Source organism: Micromys minutus, assembly GCF_963924665.1.
Source record: "Micromys minutus genome assembly, chromosome: 12".
Lineage (NCBI taxonomy): Eukaryota > Metazoa > Chordata > Mammalia > Rodentia > Muridae > Micromys > Micromys minutus.
In genome coordinates, this window is record NC_137981.1 from 45,753,214 (window position 1) to 45,780,604 (window position 27,391).

Genomic DNA, 27,391 nt, shown 5'->3' on the forward strand with positions numbered 1-27,391 from the left:
CAGGGAGATCTGTGCTGGATTTGGATGCCATGTTTTCCCCTAGCACCTGGCCAGAGACAGAAAGAAAGTTGTGGGCACGTGACCCAATCGGGAAGGCTTTAAGGTGTCCAAGTTAGAGCAGAAGGAAGGTAGAGCGAAGCCCCCCACTTTCTCCCAGTGCTTGAAGGCCTTCCCCTAGAGGCTGATGCAGTATTCTAACAACAAATCTAGAGAAAGCAACTTCTGGAGGGGTGGGAGTGAGGGCTGAGGGGTTGGTGGGTGGAAGCTGGGGGTTGGTGGGTGGTGGAGGTGGGTGGAGAGTAGAGGGTGAGGTGGGTTCCTGATGCTTCCTTCTGCAAATGCTGAGCTTATTCATAAGCACTCATAATTACATGCCGAGCATGTTAGATAGTAAGGACAGGAGCGGGGCGGGCTGGAAGGTAAGTATCAGGGCCAGCTCTCCAGGCAGGAGGTCCTACTTGCTCTGTCTGATACAAAAAAGTGTTACTCAAGTGGGGGGGGGGGTCGATGGATTTATAATTTATACATTTAAAAGGTCTCACTGAGGCAGGAGCACCCTCCGGGAGGTTAGAAATTAATTCCATGCCTTCTTTCTGGCTGCTTTTCTCCTGCGTCTTTCTTATCCTGAGTCTCATCAGAGGCAAAAAGCACTGAGAACATTCAGACTTTAATTGCAAAGCAAGGGGGAAAGGCATGGCTCACTAAGGAGGCCAGGAAAACCTGGGAAAAAAAAAAGAGAGGGCTTTTAATCTGACTACTGTCTCCAGCCCTGGATCAAGTGGGTGCTTCTGACACAAAGGGTGCCTCCGGGTGACTCTGGGGTCTGTGGAGGAGACACCGTCACATGATTGTGCAGCTTGGCTTGGAGCACAAGGCTCCTGGAAAGGGGTTGATCACAGCTGTCTGGGTTTTCTCCCCAAACAGGCTGCCTCACCCATGACAAATTAGGCTCTATCTGAAACAGCCCGAAGATGGAAAGAAAGATGTGTTTGGAAGCCTAGCTTCCTTTGACTCCAGCACTCAGCTTCTTGGTAACATCAATACTTGCCACCTTTGGAGGCAGTGACAAAAGGGACTAACAGTGGTGGGAAAGAACTATTCTGGTAGACTCTTCTGAATGTTCTACAAAACTTCAACAACACAGGACAGATTTCACACCAAGATCGTGAATCACAGCTGTTTACATAATATAATGCCCATGACAGATGAATACTAATACTTCAAAGTACCTGAGACGGAAAAAGAAAGAAAAGAAAGAAGGGTAATAAAAAGGTCCTGATGTCTAGCGGTCCAAGGTGCGCAGGATATCCAGCGGCTCCTGGTCTCACATCTCAGCAGCATCCCTGGCTACGACCTCCGTCTCAGTGATGGCGATTCCAATGGCGAGGCTGCCATTGTCAGAGAAAAGCTGGGCCAGTGAGGTGTTGAGAACCAGGCAGTCCCCATCGGTGATGATTGAGTCCACACACTCCAGGACAGATCTCGGGGTGGCCTCCCATTTGAGACGCCTGTGGTTTCGATTGAGCTCCAGGCGATAGGTGAAGCAGTCAGCCTGGGTGGGGGTCCCAATCAGCATCATGGTAGCAAAGAACTGAGGGTGCCCTTCATGTCGTTCCAGTTTCCTGAGCACCAGCAGGAAGTGATGGCCAAGGCAGGAGTGCATGATGATCCAATCGGCTGGCGCAGGGAGGTGCATGTCCGTGGCCAGGAAGACTATCTCCGCCCCCTGCAGGATGTCGATCCTGTGGATTTGCCGCAGGTGGGGAACCACCACCTCCAGGTGGCCTTCCCACTGGCAGGAGAACAGTGGGCACATGCAGGGTGTCACCTGAGCGCTGTGCAGCCCCGGCTCCTGGTGGTGGAGGTGGCGGGGATGGGCGTGCTGATACAGGTGGTTGTGGTGACAGTGGTGGCGATGGTGGTGGGGAAGATGGGGCGGGTGGAAGTTACCTTGCTCCGTGGAGGAGTTCTGAGTGATGGCCCGTCTACTAGACACATACTGGAAGGAGAGAGAAGTGTTAGTGGGGGTGTGAGGCTTGTCTCTAGAGCAGAATGTGGCTCTCCTGTTATTGGAAATATTAAAGGCAGATTGTACAACGCAGACATGGATTATTCCTCCTCCCTCCTCCCTTCCTCCCTCCCTCCTTCCCTCCCTTCCCTCCATCCTCTTGGGACTAACCCCTACTGCTGTCACCACATCTACAGGGCAGCTCTCAAACTTGCTTCGCCTGATAAATGTAACTCTCACTTTTCATCGAAGACACCTGTCTGAAACAGATGGAGTCCAACACACAAAACACAACTGGTTAAAAGACAGAGAGCAACCGGTCATGAGGTGCACAGCCTCAACTGAAAGATCTACAACACAACTCTTGCACGTTGTAGAAGAGGAGCAAAAGATTGCAAGGGCCAGTGGATCAGGATGTCTGCTGTGAAATTGTGCCTCCCAGAAATGGCAGAGAAATGACATGATGTTGCAACAGCATGGCTACCTAAACAAGACCTGAAGAACAACCCCAATACAAATACTAATACGGAGCGGGGAGTCTCATGGGGCCCCACCCCTAGACAAAAATATACAGATAAGTAAGGAATGCTGGAGTAGGGGGGAAATGGTCTCTCCAGGGATGAACCCACTAATTAGTGATATAATACCAAGTGATCAGTTCTGAAACTGTGTATGTAACACAACACTAAACAGATTCAGTAGGTGGTTATATATTTATACATAGATAATAGACAGGTAATGGATAGATAATAGATAAAAAGAGAGATGTAACACTAACAAAGAAAAAGAAGCCATGAACTAGAGAGAGAGAGGGAGAGAGAGAGAGAGAGAAAGAAAGAAAGAAAGAAAGAAAGAAAGAAAGAAAGAAAGAAAGAAAGAAGAGGTAAGAGAGTTTGGAAGAAGGAAAGAGAAGAGGGGGAAATGATGTAATTGTATTTTGATTTAAAGCGCTAGAGTGATAATGTAAGAGAGAGGAGTGAGGAGAGATGGCTCAGTGGAGAACTACCTGCCCTCAGCCCTGATAACCTGAGTTCCAGCCATAGGACTCCCATGGTAGAAGGAGGGAGCAGATTTTCTTAAGTTGTCCTCTGACCTTCCCATTTGTACTGTGATAAAGTTCACACATATGTGCACGCACACACACGCACACACACACACACACACACACGTATGGATTTGTATGCAGTAGCTCAGTAGGTAAAGTGCTAGGCTTTAGTTTGATCCCTAGAACCCACATTAAAGCCAAACAAACAAACCCTGGGTTTAGTGGCACACACTTGTCCCAAGTGCTGAGAAGAGGAGGGCAGGCAGATCCCTGGGACTCCCTGGCTGGTGACTCTCCTAGTTTACAAGGTGAGTTCCAGGCTAATGGGAAAACTTGTCTCGAGAAAAGGGGAGAAGAAAATGGGGGACTTGTCTGAGAAATGACATCGAGGCTGTCATTTGGCATACACAAGTGCACATACAGTACAGAACATACATCTATATACACATGAACACATATGAACATACACCCACACATACACACATACTAAGAAATGAGGAATCTCATGGGTTCCTAGGGAAGGGAGGGATTGGGATTCTGAACACAGCTAGGAAAATTCAATATTTATGTCTGACTCTTTAAAATGATACCCAAGTAATAGGTACTGTCCCTTCTCAAACAGCATGCATCAAAATAGCCAATCATCATAAGCGACAGTTCTCCCCAACCCCTCCCGTTTATTGCTTTCTCGATGTTTGCTGCCGATTTTCGTGTAGACAATGGTGATTCACAGGTAGTTTTCCTTTTGGATCTTGGTTACTCCACAGAAAAGGAAACCCTCTGTAAGAACCGTTTGTCTTTTCACTATTTCCAGGGCTCACACTATCTCAATTACTCTTCTAAGTCCTGAGTCAAAGTGTGGGAGAGCGGTGATTGTGTGCAGTCACAGCCTCCAGAGACGGGACACCACCTGGGACCCCCAGCGCTGTCCTGACAAACACTTTTCTCCCTTGTCCTGCCTCTCCACTCTGTAGCCTCATCTCCAGATGAGGTTCGATTGTGGGAACCCCCACTTTCTCTTCTTTGTTGCAATGTGTCCATAAAGACTCTCAAAATCAGAACCATGGCAATGTGTTCTGATCAGGCACCCATAAACACTTACTGAGCCCTTGCTAGGGGCAGACACTATCGGCATCAGGTACATAGCTACAAGCAAAACAGACACAGTGTCTCTCGGTGTGTGAGACTCAACTCTATTCTAGTAAATTATGGTTTTGATGAAGATCTTCCTTGTGACGAAAGGACTGTGACTCATATTTTCTTATCAGAAGAAGTGGGCCTTACAAGTAACATGCCCGAGGTACAGAACTGGTAAATAATGGCACAGGGTTCACTTTCACGTTTCCTGACTCTGGAGACAAACGCACCTCCTGTCCAGTTATGCACACCTCTGTCCTCTCAAATCCATGTCTTTAACTAGTTTGTAGGATCTGACTCACAGTGGTACTCGGCAGTGAGTCAGGCATAAGGCCTTCATCTGAGGCAGTTTCCTAGGCTACCCTCTTCAGACAAAAGTCCCTTCGACTGCTTTCGAGCAACTCTTCCCTCAGTGTGCTCTAGTTCGCTCAGTTCAGAGCTGTGACAGGGGGAAGTCTGTCTTTCACACTTACCACATTGACTCTCGGAGCAACTCTCTCCCAGCTCTCTGTGGCTACTACAAAGTCTGACTTCCTTTGTATAAGGTACACACTAACTCATACATACACAGGCTCACACAGCATATACATTCGAACACCGATGTGTGATGTGCACACTGCACATATGAATATATGTACCCAATTCGCGGCCATGGCCTTCTAGCAGTGACTGTCACTAAAGGCCAGTGGGTGTGGGAGGAGCTCTGCTTTCAAGTTATAAATGTCAGAAGCTGGTGTGTGTGCTCCCTTGTAGGACCTGAGCTCTGAGGGGTACTTCTCTTAACCCTGGCCTACTGTTTCTTCTATATTCCACTCCAAGTGGAACAGTTGTTGTCTTCAGCAGCGAAGGGACAGGCTGGGCTCCAGAATTCTACTACCTATGGGTCTGATTTACCCTTCAGGAAAGGGATAAGCAACTAACATGTAGCCTCTACTAAGTGTTAGGCACTATGGAAAGTAGAGATTTTATAAAGTAATTTCTTTTTCATTTTTCTACTGTAGAAAGGAACTTCCTTCATAGATGTATAGTGCATGGACCTGGCAGGTGGTCCAGCTCTTCGGTGCTCCGGGGCCTCGGACTCTTGTGAAGAACCCTACAGCAGTATGTCCTGTAGAAGTGGCTGAGAAGTTTGTTTTCCAATCTGTATTTTTTTTCGACCATCACAATGGGAACACAGTGGTTATGTCTATGGAGAGAATGTGTCACCTGCCCAAGGTCACAGAGCTCATGGGGCTGAAGTTAGGGGTGGAACTGAATAAACTGGAGACACGCTGGGTCCATTCCTAGCTGAGTATTGGGAGGTTCTTCTTGGCTTTCCAGTAGCGTTGATTAAGTTGACTTTCTTTTGGGGAAAATATTTCCCTCATGGTATTGTCAGGAGATCATGTGAAATGACACCTATAAAATGGTATTAGAAACTTGGCCAAGGGGAAAACAAGGTGACTGGTGCCTGTAATGCCAGCACGTGGGAGCTGGAGAGAGGACACTGAGACCATAAATGCACCCTCAACTAGATAGCGAGTTCTGGGCCAGCCTGGGCTATATGAGACTTTGCTCAAAATAGGGAAAAATCAGCAACCAAACCGATAACACCACCTTCCCCTGCTGTTATACCACCATTTAGATAGGAATGAAAACTTTTAGTGACCTTTGGTGACCTTGAATCTTGGGTTTAACTTTCACAATGGGCAGCAACTCGGCTGAACACCGGCCACCATGAAATCCCAGGGGGAGGCCTCAGACTTGCTGTTGGTCTAGGCTACCCCAGTGCTGCCACGGTGCTGGACCAGTACTCGCTCAGGACAGCAGAGAGGCCCAAGCATCCTATCCAGTCCATGTCCCATCTTCTCCATCTGTGCAGTACATGTGCCCCATGGTACATGTGTTATAATGTACAATGTAGAGATGGTTGAACCAGTGGCTCTCAACCTTCCTGATGCTGAGACCCTTTAATACAGTTCCTCACGTTGTGGTGACCCCCCAACTCTAAAGTTATCTTTGTTGTTACTTCATAACTGTAATTTTGCTGCTGTTACGAACTGTTCTGTAAGTATCTATGTTCCATGGCAGTCTTAGGCAGCATCTGTGAAGGATCGTTTGATCCCCAAAAGGATTGCGACTAACAGGTTGAGAAGCACCACTTTAGCTTATTTGAGAGGAGGTTTGTGGAGTAGATGGAAATACTAGGCTATTTCTATAACAGGTGCTCAAATCCCTTCTATAAAACGATACTAAAATTCAAGGACTTCAGTATCCACAGGGAGAGGGGCTTCTGGAACTAAGACCCATGGGTGCTAAAAGAGAACCATATGCAATGGGGCTCTAGAAGTTCACACTGGAAGGGCAGCTACCGTAGTTAGTGTGAGGTGACAAAGGGAGGACAGAAGGTGGCTCCTCTGGCGAGAACAGCAGTGACAGAGAAGCCAGAGAGAGTGCATCGGAAGAAGTGTTGGGAGCGTTCCTAGAAGCTAAGCAACCTGGTGTAGATGGTACACACTGAGGTCATGTCCCCAAACACTGGTAAGCCATGCCAAGCGGGGAGTGGCAGGAGACTCGGTTGCTAGCTTTAAGGAACGCCCGTGGGTCGCACAGCATAAGGCAAGTGGATGAGCCTGCTACATACTGGCCTTCAGAATGGGATCAGCAGACGGTCCGCCCTGTCCCGCTATAAGACCCAAAGGATGACCCTTCCACTTCGTCTTTCTGCTTCCTCGCTTTTGGTTTTATCTTCCGCCGTCGCTAGCCATTTTTGTTTTTCTAATTGCTTCCGGTGTCACGTGGTAGACAAGGGCACAATCCGAGGAGACCGAACCGAATGACTGCAGATGGAGTAGGTAGGGTGTTATGAACTCGTGGAGACCCGTACGCTCTGCGCTCTGAGAAAGAGCTAGAAATAAATGCAGCCTTAATTCCTCATTTCTCCCTCTTTCGTCTTTTGATGCAAAATATGTTTCATCTAAATGATCCCGGGTGAGGGAGGTCACAGGGCTGCCGGCTTGGAGAAGGGATTCGTTTAATTGGCAAAATGCTAATCGTTTTTGGAAAATGAATTCTTATCTTCCCATCTAATACAGTGGATGTGTGAGTAATTACTTTCCTTCACGAAACTGTTAATGCAACATTAGTGATTACACTAATTAAAACTAATGAACTCTTACCACTGATAAACCCTCAGTCAGTCAGCGGATGCCATCTTTCCATTGGCTGCGTTTAACTTCCCATTTGGAAGAGAGGTTTTGAATTAACCTTTCGATATAATGCACAAAATTGGGTTTAGAAATGTTAGGAGTTATAGACTGGGTATAATTCTATCCCCAACCATTAGTGAGGCGATTTCCACCGAGGGTGTAATTGAACCTTAAAACACGTTTCTTAATTTGATCAGCCACACGCTTATGGTTGGTGGTAATGGCTGCCCTTCTGAATCCTGGCTTCAGAAGAGGAGACCTGTCCTTGGAATTATTATTCATGTCCCTTTCTGTAGCTTCTGCTCTCTGTGGTCAGAAGGACCACCCAACGGGTTGCTTTTCCTTTCCACTCTCCTCCAGGACTTGGGCCATACTACTTAAGACAAAGGATTCTGCACCTGGCTTTAAAGGACATCTTGACGTTTGTTCATGCTAATGACCAGAGGACTGAACCCCGGTGGAAGGGACAGAGTTGATGTCACCAACACCTTTTAATCAACAATGGGAAAGCAGTCGTTTTCTGTTTTTGGGAAGGACAGTCAGAGGGAAAGCTAATCGCTGGCTCCTTTTTTTTTTTTTTTTTTTTTTTTTTTTCTTTTCCTCCAAACCTACAGTGGCTGTGAGTAGCACAAACCTGGGGTCAGGGTGGGGGCCACTAGAACCCTTCACAGACAGAAAGCGAGCTAAGCAAGACAAACCACACTGAGGCCCCGTCACTGAAGAGGGGGTGCACTACAATGTAGCACATGCTCTCCCCACTTTCTCAGATTCAGCTCTCAGCTGCATTTCTCCGCATGGCTGGGTGACATGTTCCTGTGGGCGATGGACCATGCCTGCATTCTTCTTTAAAATATGTTCGCGTGGAGAACGGGATCTAAATGCATACGCTTTAACACAGTGCTCTGGGGGTTGTGGATGCCTGGCTCCGGAATTCACACCTCAGCGTGATCACCTAACGTCTCAGTGGGAGAGACCATACACCAGGAATAAGGAGTACAATTGCCCCGATTGGTGTCTGGATTTCTGATTCACACCAGATGCTGCTAATTAACACTTACACGTGCGTTCTTGTTGGGGAAATTAGTGGCTTGTCAATCAGTGTAACAGATGCTAAGAATGGACTCTGCGAGGTGTGAGGATTGGCTGAGGGAAGTCAGGCACAGATTCCTTGTTTGGTGAACAGGTCCTGAAAGTTCCTCTTCTAAATATTTGGCAGCCAGCCTCTGAGATGGGACTTTCGGTAGGTGGACACCTTTAAGAGTTCAGATTGTTCTTCACTTCGTCCTGTCGTTCCAGAACTTGGGAGGCTGAGGCAGAAGGATCACCATGAGTGTGAGGCCAGCCTGGGCTATACTGCCTCAAAACAATAGTCAATTGTTTTGTCAATTTTTCAGTAGTCACGTTTATAACCATCTAATGATTAGTGCTGCCTCTGTCAGAGAAGCTTCTTAGAGCAGAGACAGACAGTTAATGCAGAGACTCGGAACTGGTCAAAGTGCCAAGAGTAGGTGATGGGGGAGTGCTTTCCCCAAATGGGACATCTATGTTTCTCCCTCCAAGGCTCAGGGAACATCACTGGAGATCAGATAGACAGGATGTAAAGCAGAGGGTGGGGGGATGGGGCGTGACACAGACACTGCACTCACACACTCACTGATCCTGTGGTTATATGTACAAGATTGGCCCAGCTAACATTCCAACAAGGGTGGGAGGAGGCCCTTTTCTTCATGGGAAAGGAGGAGCTATTGACAGTTAATTGTGCTAGGGGGGAAGGTGTCACTTTCTTCAATGGTGTGGTCACTGATACTTGGCTCTTATGCCAGAAGACGAAAACAAACCCCAAAATACCGCCCAGTTCATGTAAGCAGCGCTAACTGTATGAGTGCATCCTATGTGGAAGGAACCATGGAGTGGGAGGGACCTTGCAGAAGGAGGGGGAGGGAAGGGCAACAAAAACGACTGAAATTCACTATATACATGGGTGATGCTGCCAAAGAATGGGGGGGGGGGTCCCAAGTCCCCGCCCTGCCCCCAACAGACAAAACGAACCCTTCCCTAGTGCAGTTTCTTTCTAATCGACTATAATCCCAGAAGTTGGGTTTGAAGACAGTTGAGTCGGGGTCTGTGGACACCGTCGGTGGTAAGAGGGAAACAGGATGCTACTGCAGACAGAAAAAACCAGTAACTGTGACAGAGCAATCTATTTCAAACCAAGACCCGGGAGAGACAAATAGCATAAGAGACCCACAAGGATGGCCATACAGACACGGGTCTGTGCTCGAAAAGCCCCCCAGGCTGGTCCTGGTAAGGGAGAGAGCCCTGTTTATGGGAAGGGTGGGAAAGAAAACGGGGATGCCGCCATGAAAAGCACAGAGAAAAGTGCATCCTTGAGTCCCTTGCCCCAAGAACACAGGGATTTCCTTTAGCTTCTAGGTCCTCCCTCTCCCTTGCCTGAGCAGAATTAAGTTGGCTTATCCATGTTGCTTTCTCACTAGAATCCTTGTGGATACGAGTATAGTGCACAACAGTACGGCTGCTTGGCACACCTTTGCAGCACAGATGTATTAGTTATAGCCTCCTCCAGGCTATTACTGTCCCAGTCCTTTATCTCCTGCAGCTGTGTGAGCCACGGTCCCAGCCTGGTGCCTGCTCGAGGCGATCATCTATGCCGGGTCGGGATACGGTCTTGCCCTCTGACCTGTGATATGGTCGGAAAGCAACTGAGCATCTGACAACTGTCTTTATTCAGCCTGCACCAAGTCACTAGTTGACGGCCCTCCCTCCTCAGTTGGGCTGGAGTCGTTGATGACAGGGATTTTATTTAGTTTTCCCAGTGCCATGTCCTGTGTGGGCAAGACCAGTACTTTGCTGCTCCAGGTGGCCTAACAGATGCCCAGTGAGTACACGTGATTGCAAGCAAAGAATGACAGCATCAACTGACCCCTCTTCTTGCACACATGATCTGATGGCTCTGTCCTCTACCTGGGCTCCTCAGCTTTTGGGTAAACGTGTGTGTGTGTGTGTGTGTGTGTGTGTGCTCGTGCGCATGTGAGTGTGCACATACATGTGTGTATGAATGTATGCATGTACATGTGTAAATGTATATATTGTGTGCATGTGTGTACATGTACGTGTGTGTGTGTGTGTGTGTGTGTGTGTGCGCGAGAGTGCGTGTGTGTCTGTGTGTGTGTCTTCGTGTCTTTCCATGAATTCATAGCTGTGAGTTCATCTGAATGGAGTCCTGGAAGCTTCTCATCCTAAACCTGACAGGAACAGGACATAAATTCAAGGTTGAGGAGGAGGCTCAGACCCAACTGCTAAGGTGAAAAGTGAAAGGGAAGCCTGGAAGAAAAGGCTTCGCAAGCCAGAGGGCGTTTCCTTTGCTTTCATGTTTGAGAATTGACTGGAGAGCATCAATCATTTGCTTTTCAACTGCGAGGCCACAGATTGGGAAGTGCAGTCCGCTGGGTGAATACAGGAAACCTGTCCGTTCCCTGGGTCAATCAAGACTAATTTTCTCTCATACACCTTGACAGGATCATTGGCCCACCAGATGGTTGAGAAACCCCACACTTCCTTTCCTATTATTCATCACAGAGATGACTTTGTTGATCTCTCGGTCTATCCTCCCATAAGATAAATAGTTGTGCTTTGAATAAGAATGGTCCCATAGGTTCATAGATTTGAATGCTTGGTCACCAGGGAGCAATGCTACTTAAAAGGATTTGAAAAATTAAGAAGAGTGGCCTTGTTTGGGGGAGTGTGTCACTAGAAGTGAGCTTTGAGGTTTCAAAATCCCAAGCCAAGTCCAGAGTCAGTCAGTCAGTCAGTCAGTCAGTCAGTCAGTCTGTCTGTCTGTCTGTCTGTCTCTCTTCTCTCTCTCTCTCTCCTCTCCTTCCCACTTCTCTTCTCCCCCCTCCCCTCTCTTCCTCTCTTTCTGTGCCTGCAGATCCGGATGTAGCTCCCAACTCCTCCAGCACCATGCTTGCCTGAATGATACCATGCTCTGTACTGGGATGGACTAAATCTCTGAAACTGTAATCAAGCCCCCAGCTAAATGTTTTCTCTTTTTAGAGTTGCCTTGGTCATGGTATCTCTTCACAGCAATAAGTCTGACTAAGACAGAATCTAAAGGGTTGTGTCCATCCAGAGCCCTATGATATCCACATTCTATCCACATTTCCATGTTCCATCCGGATAACCAGGATGCTCAAATCCCCTCCTAATGGCTGAGACAGATCCCTGCAGGCTATGCTATTTGGGATCCAACAACCAGAAGACAAATCCTTAGGCACAAAAAGTGGCCACTGGATATATAGGGAAGGTCAGAAAAATTTAGAAGTGTGAGCTGGAATGTCCACTGGGCTTTATGTGAAGCTCCTCACAGTGTGGGATGAGCCAGATGTGGAAGAAAGAGGACTGTTGTCTGGAACTGTGCACATAGTTCTAAATGGTATTATTTAGTTAGAAAAAGGAAATATATTTGTAGAGTCTCATAGCTGCAGTTTTTACTTTGAAATATTTTAGACAGGTGTGTGTGTGTGTGTGTGTGTGTGTGTGTGTGTGAGCGTTTACTCATAATTTTGCCCTGGGCTCTGCAGGTGTTCAGGACAGACCTGCAGTCAAAGCACATAGCTGGAAGATAGCTTCTTTCTCTCCATTTATCTATGGTTCTGATTTTTATCTGTGAAACTTGGAGCATGCTAATGAGTCTTGGAGATGAAAAGATTTTTTTTTTTTTTAGAAGTAACTTTTTTTTTTTGTCGAGTTAACTTTTTACATCGCAGCTGGTAAGTAGAAGCAAGGCCGACGTGAGCAGTTTAAAGGTTAACATTTAATTTACTAGAAGCATCCCTGTAGGGGATGACGGAGGGAGATGTGTTGAGCATCACTGGGAGAGCAAGCTCAGCAGATCTGGACAACTCCAGACTATGGGCAGTAGTGTTGATCCATTAGGAACAGAGGAGGCTGCAGCCGACTGAGTGCCCTCACCACAGGGAGAAGGCGGGCTTCTAGAAACTGTTACACACGCAACTCTAAACACAGAAAACAAGTGTGCTTATGGAATTTTGAGTTGGCAGAAGTGTGTCCTAGGTGGCAAACTGTCCCAAGGCTAGGAAGGCTTGTTTCTCAGTTCTTCAATGACATCATGACCCAGTGGGGCATGAGTGGTGTACACCTTTAATCCCCGTTTTAAGGAGGCAGAGGTAGGTGGATCTCTGCGTTTGAGGCCAGCCTGGTCTACAGAGTGAGTTCCAGGACAGTTAGGGCTACACAGAGAAACCCTGTCTCGAGAGAAGGGGGAGGGGGAGAGGAAGGGCGGGAGGGGGAGAGGGAGAGAGAGACTGATCATGACCTAGAACTCTGTCCCAAGTCCCCAGCCTTCCCACCCCCTGCAGAGCACAAGGGGCCTTGTGCTCCAGCAAGGTTAGGTAAGATCTGTCCCATGCTCCTTGTAATACACAACACGTTTATTTATTCAGCATCTTTCTTGGCAGTAGCCTGAAGTCTAAAATGGTGAGCCACATGTCTGTCTACAAGCGGATCTTCAATAGCATTGCTTGGAAGTGGTAGCTTCCGGATAAATATGTGTGACAGAGAAAATGAGCCTCCCTGTGATTTCCCCCTAACATGGTTGCAATTACTTTCTGAGACCACTGCCCAGGTGCAGATTATTTGCATTAACGCTCAGGACCACTACCGTAGCCTCCCCACTAGATAAATATAGAGAGAAGGGACTTTAGAACATATGCCTACATGCTAATCCCCTGGAACATGTGACAGTGATATCTCCACCTGAGAAAAGGAGTCTTTGTAGGAATGGTTTAATTAAATCTTGAGACGAGATCATTCTGTTTATACAAATGGTGCCCAAATCCAATCTCTTCGAGGAGACAAAAGCAGGAGATATGAGTGATGGGGGATTCTCTTCAGGAATTGTGAAACTTGATACAGCCATACTTGGTCAGTCAGACTGGGTCAACATGTCTGGAGGGTCTGATCCTGATTCATGGTGCATATTAAAGGCATATGTAGAAATTATAAGGTCATAGAATTATATTTGTATACTCTCTGTCTTCCTTATATCAGTATAAATGTCTTGGGGTTAGGAATTTCATTGTGGACTGTTGTATCTCTCTATCCCATTACTTGGTACCTAAAAGGCCTCAATAATTTTTGTGAACTTGCTAAACAAACTCCATTATACCTTTTGAGACAGGTCAGAGGGTCTAATCTTTCCTAAGGGTACTTGGCTGAGGTTAAGCACTGTTGAGCACTGTTCACAATGTTACTTTCATGTCAGATCTTCCTTATGACACATTCTGATGCTTCCAATGAGCAAAAATACGGAGTGGACCAGCTAGCTGCTTGTGTAGCTCTGATAGACACCCATGCCTGCCTGACTTGAGCAGGGAGTTGTCAACCAACAGTCCCTTTCTTGACTTGGCAGCTTTGGATTCTCAGTGGTCACTTTGGAGAAACTCAACTCCAGCTGGAAGAACCAGCAGCCAAGGCAGCTGCTGAGATCATGATCCCATAGGCTTCAGGAAGTCTTGCTCCTGAAACAGCCACTTCGGGGAGGTGCACTACTCTGGATGACTCCAATTCAGGCAAAGCAGCTCTTGACAAACCTTAGAAGACCCTATGCTCACCCCAGCTACTTCATAGTAGCCTGAAGACTGGTGTGATGTAAGGCTTGTGACTGGTTCATAAGCTAGAGTTGGTGAGACTAAAGAAAGGTGTGGGGTCTGGAGAGATGGCTCAGTAGTTAAGAGCACTGACTGCTCTTCCAGAGGTCCTGAGTTCAATTCCCAGCAACCACATTGTGGCTCACAACTATCTGTAATGGGATCTGATGCCCTCTTCTGGTGTGTCTGAAGACAACAGTGGTGTATTAAATAAATTAAATTAAATAAATAAATTGTCTGGATTAAAGAAAGGTGTGATTGGTAGAACTGTGCACACCACACCCCTTCACTAGCTATACAAGCAGGCTATTTCTCAGTCAGTCTTGTTGAGTTAGCCTGAGGAGATTCTCTCCTGTACCCCTGTACCCAGACTATAACACTGAGCTATAATAAAAGCGTCATGAATTATCATTTGTCTGCTTGTGGTCTTTATCATTGATAAATTAGGATTGTCTAGTTGCCCACTGTCTTAGTTAGGGTTTTTCTGCTATGAACAGACACCATGACCAAGGCAACTCTTATAAGGAAAACATGTAACTGGAGCTGGCTTACAGGTTCAGAGGTTTAGTCCATTATCATCAAGGTGGAAACATGGCAGCATCCAGGCAGGCATGGTGCTGAAGGAGCTGAGAGTTCTACATTTGCATCTGAAGGCTGCTAGCAGAATCCTGGCTTCCAGGCAGCTAGGACGAGGATCTTGTAGCCCACACCCACAGTGACAGACCTACTCCAACAAGGCCACACCTTCTAATCTACTCCCTGGGCCAAGCATATACAAACCATCACACCCACAGAGAAAACCAAACCCTAGTGTTTTTATCCTTAGCAGTGACAGCAAAGAAATGACTAACAAATTTCCAGAAAAAGTTCATTTAGAAATGCTAAGAGATAGCGATCAGTTCCAGCGAGCTACCAAGTGCTGAGAAACCAAAGCTCAGAGTCTTAACACTAGGAAGAGATTGAAGGTTTTAAAAAGCAGCAGAGGACAGAATCTACAGGACACACATCTATGAAGGGCAACAGAAGTCTCGAGAAGTCAGAGATGGCAGAGTCATTGGAACTACTGAAGATTAAAGGGTATGAGGAGGCAGAGGAGCCAAGGCTCCGAGAGGAGGTCAGGAGAGCTACCGAAGCTGTAGAAGCCACAGGTCCCTAGGCCTAAATCTTGGAAGCTGTAACACTAGACCCTGAGTGTTGGTACTCTAAGGCTGGAGCAAGAAACCTTTGCCATGAGAACCTAGAACAATCAGCCTTAGAAGACTTGGAGGCACACCTTCTGATTCTAAGGCTTAACTATAAGCCTCTGGACGTGGAGCTTCAGCTTGAGAACCTCTGGAACTCAGGGCCGGCAGCACTGGGGCAGCTTCCCTTTGACTATTTCTGAATTCTTTCCTTCTGAGCAAACAAAGCTACAGTGACTGTCTCTAACAGCTTCAGCCTGTCTTCCCCTCCTCCAGAGACAAAACCAAAACCCGGCTCATCTCTGACCTGGTGGGTTTCTCCCAGGAGATGGCTGTAGGGACCCTGGAGTTTTGCATTCGTGGAGCTGGGGTGGGGGCACTGGGAACTCATTGTATTTGTTCAGTCACTTGTGTCCTTGTTCCTGGGCATGTCTTCACACTGCTGCTTTGGAGGGTCAGAGTCAAGGGAAGCTGAGGCAGTCCCAACTGAATGACACCAGACTTTAAAGCTTAGCCAGCGCTTCAGGTGACTGACAGTTCACTAAGATACATTAGACCTTACCTCCTCATTTGTCACCGCGAATGAACCCATGCTTAAAAGCACACCTTCCTCAAAGCCTTCTAGGCCCCAACGGCAACACTAAGGGGACAGTGAGGATCCCTTTCCAGCCCCCTTGGTATCTCTGCTCAGAATTCTGTTTTCTTACCTAAGTATTTGGTGCTTGCCTGGATACGTGAAACTGGAGGTGATGTCACTCTCAGAAGACATGGTGTCTACACTGGGGCGTGGATGTAGCTCAGAGGCTCCTCCCAGGACACTTGTCACCCCACAGCCCTGCTATCAACCAGAATCACACAAAGCTTGAACAAAGGGCCATGCTATTTCTCTCTCTCTCTCTCTCTCTCTTTCTCTCTCTCTCTCTCTCTCTCTCTCTCTCTCTCTCTCTCTCTCTCTTTCACACACACACACACACATACACACACACACACACACACACACACACACACACACACACATACACCCTGTCCTCCAATGAATGCAGGCTGAAGTTCAAATAACCATGTTAGGCTTTCATAAGCATTTATGCTTAAAATACGCTATGTGCCATTTGATCAAGATGTGAAATCAGGAATATAGAATAGAAAGAAAATCGATTTTTAAAGTCACTCTAATATGGGCACGAATCCCGGACTCTTTAATTAACCTCTACACGCTTCTGTTTTCCGACTTACAAAGTGGGACGTATAAGATCTCACAGTGTTGGTAAGGACTGAGTGAGATTCAGAGAGTGCTGTGTGATGCTAGAGACCAGAGTAAGAAAACCACAGCAAGTTCACTGGGCCACAGCTAACGACATGCACTTCCCATAGTTTCCAGAGTCACACCTAAAGTAGGTGAGATGATTAATCATGAGTGCCCTTCCTAAATATCCTTTAAAGACTTTGGGATTAATATTTTCATCAGTCCAAGTCTTCCAGTGAGTGTTTCCGTCTGGCCACTAGACAATGAATCCTGGCTACCATGCACAGAGCAAGTCTAGCAGAGCACCTGTAATGTAATTTGTAATTCTCAAATGAATGCTACTGCCACCACCCTCGACAACCGCCCACCTCCACCTTCACTCCCACCCTTATCACCACTACCACCTTTGCCGTGGTCATCATTGTCATTGTCAAGCATTTGTGCAAGACAAGGCTGCTTTGTGAGTTCAGGCAATCCTATGAACAAATCGAGCTATGATGCTCATCAGCTCTCTCACTCATTCCCGAGTGTCTCTCCTTCAGGGCTCTGAACAGAAGGGGTGAGGTGTGCGTGTGTGTGTGTGTGTGTGTGTGTGTGTGTGTGTGTGTCTATCGTCTCCGGGTCACTGATAAATGGGACTCTCTCACAGGATTAAAAATTAGGAGGTCTTCCACCTTTCACCTTTCCTGTTGGTTTGGCTCCTCTGTTGAAGGCTCTATCTGGTTGTCTGGGAGGTTAACACCTAGCTGGGGGATGGGACGGAGGGCCTGAGAGTCACACATGGATCAGAACAATGGAGACCAAGAGCCCTGTAGGTCAGTTCTAGAGGACCTGAGACTGAAGAAGTCCACGGCCCTGCCTGTGGGAGTATAGAACTTGTCCTAGAGCTAAGAAGTTCCTCTAGACCAGACTAAAGGGCTCAGCTCTGGAATAAGGAAATAAATATCTCACTGTCACCCTGACCTGAGGAAAGCGCCACTGATAGATACCATCATGTATCCTCGTGAGTGGGGTGGGGCGGGTGTTTTATTAAGTCTAGATCTTTGCCAGATGCCAGGCGCATATTTAATAAAACCCAGGCTTCGGGAGGGATGAAGGGAGAAGGGGAAATTGCTGCCCTCTGGGCTTGGGAGCTTAGCCATCCCTCCAGTCCCAAATAACTCACTCGTCTTTGAGTTATTACAGTTGCGGTGTGTCTCTAAGGGACAAGTTTATTAGTGTTTAAGATAATTAGTTGGTGCGACTTCAAGGCAATTTAAATTGTTCTATGTAGGTATTTCTTCCCAGAATTCACCATGGCTCCATTTCCACCTTGGTCTATTTTGTCATCCCCATTGGAGAGTGTTCACTTTCTATGAAGTTTCTAGGCTCCAAAAGGGCCTCTTAATTAGAGATTAAGTCTATAGCCTCTAGTTTAGCCTTCTCTGGGCTAAAGTTCTTTGTCTTTTGTCTCTGAGTTTCCTGGGGTCATCCAAGAGAGAGGGCTTACTTCCTTTCTTTCCCCTTGAGGATCGGTGGGGTGGAGAACACATCTACAGCTTACCCATCCCAAAGTTCACATGTGTGTAAATCACACGTAACATTCCTAGCAGTTTCACAAGCACCAGAACACCCCTTTCACTACTCTGTGGACTAGACCCACAGTCCCCAACCCTGTGCAGTGAGCACACAGATCACTTGTGCAACTTGGTAAAATGCACACTTGGCCTCAGAGTCTGGGCCAGCTCCCAGGGAAGCTGGAGTGTGATGATTAGGCAAGAGTGTCACTCTCTTGGCCAGACTCCCCCCCATCTCTCTAAAGCACCAGATACCCTTGTATTTAAATGACTCCTGCCGTCACCTCTGTCTTCGATCCTTTAACAACCTCTAAGTCCCACGAGGCTCCATTGTCCTTTTACAATAGAGGTAATGGAACTGTAGTCTGAGTTGGATCGCTGCCTGATTAGTAGTCCACCAGAGCCCAGCAGAGAGCCCTTAAAGCTGGAATTCACAGGGGGACTGGAAAAGCAAAGCCCAGGGAATTCTTATCCACAGAATGAGAAGTTCCTTAATCTTTCTTCTTACAGTACTTAAATTCATATGTTAGTAAAGAAATTACCCTTAATTAATAAATTCTCCATTTTTACAGCTGCTCATAAGTTTCTACTATTTAGCTTAATGGGTTTTTTTCATGTGCAGAGTTTCAAAGAAGCTCCTCTCCCCCCTCCCCCCTCTCAGCTTTAAGTAATAAGAAACTAACACATGTAGTTTTCTCCAGGGCCTATTGATTTTCATACTCCTCTATATAATAAACCCATCCCTCCTTTACCTACCTTCTTCCTTCCGTCCACCTATTCTTTCATTATCCACCCATCCATCCATCCACCCATCCATCCATCCATCCATCTATCCATCCATCCATCCATCCATCCATCCATCCATCCATCCATCCATCCATCCCTGTGCATTTTATGTTGAGGTTTGTGAAGTGCTGTGGATAAGACAGTGAACAAAGCAAGTGTATGCGTGTATGTGTGTGTGTGTGTTCTCTCTTCTCTAAGAGGTTACTTTTCTCAAAAGGAAGGAAAATATTTCCACTTGAAAGAGAAAGGCCAGAGGTATCTTGGTCAGGTTCTGGCAGAGGTTGCTCGAATAATTTCGTAGTAGGATGTTGTCTTAGTTAGAGTTTCTATTGCTGTAAAGAGAGACCATGACCATACCAACTCCTATAAAGAAAAAAAAAATTTAATTGGCACTGTTCAGGTTTAGTTCATTATTATCATGGCAGAAAGCATGGCGACATACAGGCAGTCGTAGTGCTGGAGAGGTGGCTGAGAGTCTACATCCACATCAGCAGTCAGCAGGACGATAGAAATAGATAGATGATAGACAGATGGATGAATAGATGGACAGATGGATGGGGAGGGAGGGAGGAAGGGAGGGAGAGAGAGAATGAGAGAGAGAGAGAGAGAGAGAGAGAGAGAAAGAGAGAGAGAGAGAGAGAGAGAGAGAGAGAGAGAGAGAGAGAGAGAGAGAGAGAGAGAGAGAGAGACTGGGTCTGGCTAGAGCCCACTTCCAGTGACTTCTTCCAACAAAGCCACACCTACTCCAACAAAACCACACCTTCTAATAGTGCCAGTCCCTGTGGACCTTTGGGGAGCATTTTCATTCAAACTACCACAGATGTGATGACTGGTTTTAAGGTCAACTTGCCACAAATTAGATACCTGAATAGGGACCCTCAGTTGAGAACCTGATCTGCCTACTTTAATTGATGTAGGGAAGACCCACCCCAACTATGGGTGTCACCTTCTACTAGCAGCCCCAAAATGAAAAGGCCTGGCTGAATGAAGATTATCTTCTGCTAGCTTGGCCTTCCCTCTCGCCATTGAGCAGTTGAGTTGATTTAGCCCATTACTGTTGATTTTTTCACTGAAGTTAGAGCCAGTGTTTTCAGACTTACACTGTTAACCAAGACCTACGGCTCTCCCAGGACTTTCTAGAATTTTGGCACATGATTGGGGCGGCTGAGATAGACCCATCCTTGTGCTTTGAGCAAATACAGACTGTTGGTTTCTCCAGTGTGAGACAGCTGTTGTCAGACTACTCACTCTCCTGAGCCACCAGCCTCAAACAGCCCATGCTGGGTTCACAGCCTCTCAGGTACTAGACAGCTGTTGCTCTTTCAGCATATATTGATTTAATAAATTCCTAAGATATACATTTATTCTCTCAGTTCTGTTCTAAAGAACCCAGAGTCATCCAAAAGGCTCTTAGTCGATGTGGTTCTAACACACTAGATTCCTGAATAGCCAGATAAAACTTAAGCCCAACCAATCTCAGGCAGTCAACTGGACGTTGATTACATAGTCTTGAACTCTTTACTTAGAATGTCTAAAGAAGGTAATTGCTCACACTTCGACCAACAGAATAATTTGTTTTTTGTTTCCTTGCACATCTATTTTATGATAATTTCCCAGAAGTCACTTCTGCCCACTTTGATCAGAGTTTTACTATCTATCCAAACAAACCCTTTCAAACCTTCCATGTATCAAAAAAATGTTTTTTAACCTGTCTCAAGTGCAAACTGTCCCATCCTTTCTGCTTTCTCAACTCACTGGTAGAGAAAGTTGAGAAAGAGAGAAGGCAGAGCCTTGTTCAGGGGTGAAAGAGGGGGTAGGATTTCTTTAAGGCATCTTGGAAACAGTTTATGTTTATGCATAAATTGTGTTCTAAAGTAGGTGGTTTGGAGGGACTTTGTCTTTCTCCCTATTCCTGCCCCAATTTCATGGCTACCTCTAATGTTTCTCCATGATACTAATACTGGAGACTATTTCTGATAAAAGTCAAGCTGATAATCGGCACCCAAGCTGTCCCCAGGAAACAAAACAAAACAAAAGACAGGTCTTTGAGGCCAGCTGCGTTGACTTCATAGCCTGTGGCAAGCAGCCCGAATGAACCAAAGGCTCTTCAGTTTATCACCGTAGCTAGAACTCCTCATTCATGGCACCTGATCTTCACTGTTCACTGCACACTAATCCCTGACAAAATGTTGCCAGTCCTCATGGGCTTAAATTTCTCTGTGTGCAGTAAGAAAGGGAGCTAAAGCACAGCAAGCCGACTCAGTGGTGACTGCTGACATAGGGGACAGGGACTCTGTGAGAAAGACAGTAGACATGTGGGCCCAGCTCCTCCTCCATGTTGAAGGTGAAGGGGAAGCCCCTTTCTCCTTTAAACTCCAATTTCTATGACTACAAGGTGGATATGATGCTTACTTCTCTCCTGCACAGTATGAGAAATGATGCTTTAAGGATGAAATTGGCTTGTGAGGGGAGTGTTGGGTGAGTGGAGACCACGGAGGGTTGTGCCTGAATCACATACGGTCCTAAAGTGCCCATCCTAAGCACATCACGTACAATCATCAACCTCTGTTACATTACATCTGGGGGGCGAGGGACTGCTTCTACCAGTAGCCCACAGGGACGCTCTGGCAGAGAGTGGAGAAGATGGGATCTACCTGCACTGGGGCACCCCCTGCCCCTCTTTATCTGGCTGCCACACTCAATCACCCCCATGTAGATGCTGTGCAGCTTGGGTTTCACATTCCTCCAAGCTGACTCTCCTTATCCCAGTTAGCTCATTAGTTGGCAGAGGAGCCAGGGACCTGGATCTAATCCTAATGTTAAGTAAAGAGCAAGCATAATGAGAAAGATAAATCTTCTGCAGAGTAAAGTTGTGTGTACCATTTCAAAGTCAAGCCAGGGTGATTCCCATCTCCTCTAGATGGGGCATATCAAAGGTCTTTTTATCTCCCTCAGATCACAGTGGGCTGGTGGGGAATTGTTTCCAAACTTACAGCTTACTTATTTTTGGAGGTAAGAGGTTCCCATCCCAAAATGTTTTAGAAAATTCTGCATTTGCACAAAGACACAAGCAGCCTACTCTTACAATACCACCGCCCTAACAGGAGTATTATTAACATTTTGCTAGGCACACTTCTGGCTGTTAAAAGGTGTCTTTTAACACCAATGCCTAGACGTTGCATGGATATTCTTGGAAACCACTTTTCCAGTTTGATGGTCATGAAATAATGTGTTCAAATGTAAATAAAAGGCACTAATTTATGGGCTTCCTTGGCCTTAGAGAACCCAAGGATAATTCACATTGGTGGGATGTAATTGGCTTTTGTATATTGTTGGGAGATACGGGATTGCTCTGTGTTGTCCAGATTCTATTTATTCATTTAGGAGTTGGAACATAGGAGTTCCATTCCAATCTTCAAAGGAGGCAAGGTCTTCTCCCAGGTCCTTGTGCAAATTCCTATTTGTCTAATCTCATTGACCTCTCTTGCTCCATTCTCTTTTCTCCACGTGGTCCCCAAAGTTGCTGGCTTTGTTGTTAAAACCAGTCAGGCTTTACATGTTGACCCTCCCCCATTTTCAATCCTGTCTTGTTTTGCCTCTGGGTTTAACAGTGGCATAAAACTAATTTATAGCTCTCGCCAGTAAGAACACAAATTTTCATCTTAGCCTGTCAGGCGGAAGGAAGCTCTGGTTCAGATGAGTAATTGTTGACCCATGCTACTTATTAGAGATTGTAGTGGGGTCACCCCGTTTGTTGTTTTAACACAAGAAATTAAGGGTCCTAGCAAGGGCTTCCACGGGAACTGAACTTGGTAATAAAACAGGACATCTTTGTCACTGTGGGTGACCTCTCCTGAGGGTGTGTTCACAGCAGACAATGGGATGAAGATTTCCTCTCACAATTATCCTATGGGATGAGCCATAGGATATCCTATGGCATGCCAGGGTCCACTTCTGGCCTTTAGGTTCCCTCAGGACCTGGGGGAAATGACTAGGAACCTGCAGGCAGGCATGACTCTTCTATGCCTATGGAGCACAATACTAGAAGTGTTGAGTGGGATACAGTCACAGCTGTTCGGGGAGCGCTTGTGTAAGAGGTAACAATAAAATGAGATGGAACCCATCCCTGACACTCTTAGTGTCATTGAGAACCCGAGACTACATAGTGACCCCTATGACCTAGGGGAAAACCAAATAGTACAGTTCTGCTAAAGGAACATAGCCATCAAATGACTTCTAATGACATTCTGCTGTGCTCGTTAGCCAGTTTCTCGATCAGCTACCGTTACAGACTTTTCCTCCTGCAGCAGAAGGGAACAAATACAAATCTACGACTGGACAAGGTGCACGGAGTAAGAGATTCGGAATACTCAGTCCTAAATGAGATGCCTCTAACAAATTTCTTCCTGTAGGGCTCAGGAAACTCTATGGAAAGAAGGTGGGAAGATAAGAAGAGCCCAAGGGAGTGGATAACATGGAGAAACAAGGCCTTCTAAGCACATGGAACCAAACAAAGCACATGAATGCCCACAGAGAATACTATCAGCAGGCACAGGGTCTGCATGGGTCTGTGCCCCATGGGGTCCCAGTGTTAAGAGAAGTAGACACAAGGTCCCGTCTCTAACTCAGAGACTATCCCTAACTGATAACCACTCACTCAAATGAAAAATTGGTTCTCTCTGGTAGAGGCTACAAACCACTTATAAGGCAGGCCCCATACCCAGCAGTACATGCCTAACACAAAACGAACTCATTGGCATCTTTGGAGCTTCATTGATTGATATTTTGCAGGATCATTTTGTTTTAAACTTTACATTTCTTTTGCACATATATGGTGGCTTCTCAGTTTGTACTTTTATGATATTTCTGTGGTAAATCTGCATGTATTTGTGTCTACATGTATTTTTCATGCTTTTTCCTTGGCTCTTTTTCTTTTTTGTTTTGTCCTATTCTGGTTTCTTTGTTTTACCTGACCATTATTCTTTTGAAACCTATTTTTTATTTTTTTCTTTTCCTATTTGTTTTCTAACAGCAGAAAGGAGTATGGATTTGGACAGGAAGGAAGATGGGGAGACCTGGGAGGAGCTGAGAATAGAAAGCCATAATCAGAATACATTGTATGAAAATAATCTATTTTCAATAAAAGAAGAATAGATAAGTACATATCCTGAGAAGTAAACTGTGCTGGGAACTCTGACAAATAGAATGCTTTTGCATATTATATTTTAAAAATAGAGCCACTTTGTATTTTACGTGATTTCATCATTATTTGTTAGCTAATGTTTATATATCAATATTATCACTACTATTATTATCTGCTACAACATGCCGAAACTTTGGAACCCTCATGATAGGGAAAGGGCTCAGTTACAAAAGTCTACATATGGCATGATTTGCATTTAGATAAACAAGAGGAACAAGAAAGGACGTCTGCCAAATCCATCCACGTTTGTCTACAATGTATCCGTCCATGGGCATAGCCATTGTTAAAATGACATTACATAAATGTAGAATTATTCAAATTATATTAAGAATATGGGACAAAGTATGTTAAACTTTGTCTTCTAAGTCTGTGTCGTGGCTGTCTGACGGTAGTGCAACTACATAATGCTAAGCATTGCTTCCTAACTTCATGTCCCACAGTGTGACATTGGCAATTCAAAATTACCCATCGTAGGGATACTGTGTGCTCAGACGAAGCAGTGCTGAAGGGAATACATGATGGGGGACATGTTGTTTCTGTATCTAAATCTGTCATCTGATTTAGCTCAGAAGTCGTTCTTGTCATTCAGGAATGGGTGATAAGCTGGCGTGTGTCTTTGGTTACTTCACTTTTATCTTGTTAACACCACGCAGGAAAATGTCAGCCAACATTCACATTGGAGCTACACACATGACGTGGTAACCTCCTTCCTACACTAGAGAAGCACTAGTCTGAGACTGTTGTGTAATGGCTTAATCACAGCCGAAATTAGAAATGAAAACAAGAATTCAATCAAACCAGTGAAGGCTCTTATGAAGGGAATCAGGAGGGATGGCTCAGGTAGTGAGATGCTTGCTGCCCAAGCATGAGGATCTGAGTTCAGATTCCCAGTACCCACGTATGCAGCCAGGTGCAGTGGCACATGCCTGTAATCCCAGCTGTGGGGAGGTGGGTCCGGAAGGATTCTTGGGGCTCACTGGATAGCAGTCTAGCCAAACCTGTGATCTCTAGGTGCACTGAGACGCCCCATCTCAAAAAATCAGGTGGACAGTAGTTAAGAAGACACAAAATAGCAACCTACAGCCTCCATGTGCATGAACACACACAAACATATACACATATCACACAGACACACAGTAAAATAAAGAGGATCATGTACTTCATCATTATTTGTACATTTTGTCATCATTGTTATGTCCTCAAATTGTATAATAAATGTGTACATGGACATACAGATCCATGTACACACTTGCACATACACAGATCGGCATGCTAATGTAAATATAGGCATGGGTTTGTGCACAGACACACACACATACACACACACACATACACACACACACACATACACACACACACACACACACATACACACACACACACACACACACACACTTGTGCACACTTTCCTCCAGAAGAGATAATTACTGAACATCTGCCAAAATGTCCTTTCACAGGTCTCCAAAACTCGGGCCCTATTCTGATCAAAGTTGGGAATCTCCAACTTGGCTAAGACTAAGTTTTTACTCTTTATGGGATGGGAACCCCTAAGTACAAATTAAACTCAGCTATAAAAAGAAGAATGTTATCTGTACTGGCTGGTTTTGTGTCAACTTGACACAAGCTAGAGTTATTACAAAGAGCCTCAGTTGAGGAAATGCCTCCATGAGATCCAGCTGTAAGGCATTTTCTCAATTAGTGATCAAGGGTGGAAGGGCCCGTTGTGGATGATACCATTCTTGGGCTGGTAGTCTTGGGTTCTATAAGAAAGAAGGCTGAGCAAGCCAAGGGAAGTAAGCCAGTAACCAACATCCCTCCATGGCCTCTGCATCAGCTCCTGCTTCCTGACCTGCTTGAGTTCCAGTCCTGACTTTCTTTGGTGATGAACAGCGATGTGGAAATGTAAGCTGAATAAACCCTTTCCTCCCCAACTTGCTTCTTGGCCATGATGTTTGTGCAGGAATGGAAACCCTGACTAAGACATTACCTTTACTGTACATCTCCAATTCCAAGTGTGCTCAGAATTTATTCCCATTTAGCATCCTAAGGCTGAGTTGAGTGAAGAGGCGCCAGGTGTGCTTCACTTGGGGAGGGAATTGTTACAATCCTGTTGTAACAATATTGATGATCCCTGCCTGGTTTCCACTCATAAAAGAAGCTGGTGTGGGTCAATGCATCCTGAAGTGGATATAAATCCTGAGGCTGCTCCACCTGACCTCTGACCTTTCAGCAGCTGCTGCCTTCAGGTAATTGGCTGGGCAGTTAAAGGGAAGTGGGATGTTGGGGGTTCCACAGAACCAAGACCTTTTAATAGACTTCATAATTACTGTTCCACACTTCAAGTTACACTGGGAATTTGTAGATTGTGAGTTGGAAACCATTACAAGTATGCTTTGTTGTGTTGACAGACCCATTGACTCAGAATCTCTGGATATTGTAACAGAGGCCCCAGATAAATCATGTGTGCCCACTAGAGATTGTACTTGGTAGAAAATTGTCAGGCATGGTCCCTGCTCTTGCCCGGGAGTCTTTTGTTTTGGTGCTTTGGATGAGAGGATCAATGGTTTAGGTCACCTACCTATAGATTGGACAGGACTCAGATAAAGGAAAACTGAGCTGACAAGCCCCCAGGCTACTTTCCGAAGAAGGCTCTGTCTCCAGAATATAAAGATGTTTGCAACAAATTCCCTTTGAAACAGCGAAACAAGAGGCTAGGGAGCTAGCGCTGATGGTGTTTGTAGACTCACGTGGACTTGAGTTTAGATCCCAGGCTTCCTTCCAGAGTGATAGACAGTACCTGTAAGTCCAGTGAGGCAGAGACAGGTAGATCCTGGGGGGCTCCCTGGACAGCCAGCCTAGCCTACTTATTGAGCCCCAAGCCAGGGAGAGAGTTGTCTCAAAAAATACGGTGAAAGAAAGTTTGAGGGACGACTCCTGAAGTTAACCTCTGGCCTCTGCCTGCATCTGAACACATGTGTATGAATAGACCCCAAACACACACACACACACACACACACACACACGTATACAATGCATAACTATACATGGCTAATGTAATTTCTCTTATAAAACACAAACATATTACATTTAAAAGTTACTAAAAACACCGACACCAGATAATGGTGGTTTTCTCTGGATGGGACTCTCAGGCAGCGTGGTTTCACTAATAGTTTTACATGTGTTTACTAAGCACAAATACTACTTATATGGTTGGGAAAAAAAGCATTATTTTAACTATTATGCTGTGGAGGGAGGAGGCCTGAAACAAACCAACAACAACCCAAAGATGGTAATACCTGTCACTCAACCTTGACACATGGCCCTGCATCCTGTGCTGTGGCACCAAGCTGAAGGT

At 45.8% G+C, this 27,391-nt stretch overlaps 1 protein-coding gene across 1 annotated transcript in view; it reads right to left on the reverse strand.

Moving 5' to 3' along the window:
• Positions 1-1,324: 1,324 nt before the first annotated feature.
• Positions 1,325-27,391, reverse strand: part of SIAH3 (siah E3 ubiquitin protein ligase family member 3) — a gene marked incomplete at its 3' end in the record, with an annotated part of 58,097 nt that continues 32,030 nt past the window's right edge. Inside the window, exon 2 of the mRNA XM_080926192.1 lies at positions 1,325-1,999. Coding sequence (XP_080782318.1) covers positions 1,325-1,999 — 675 coding nt within the window. The remainder of the gene's footprint in view (positions 2,000-27,391) is intronic.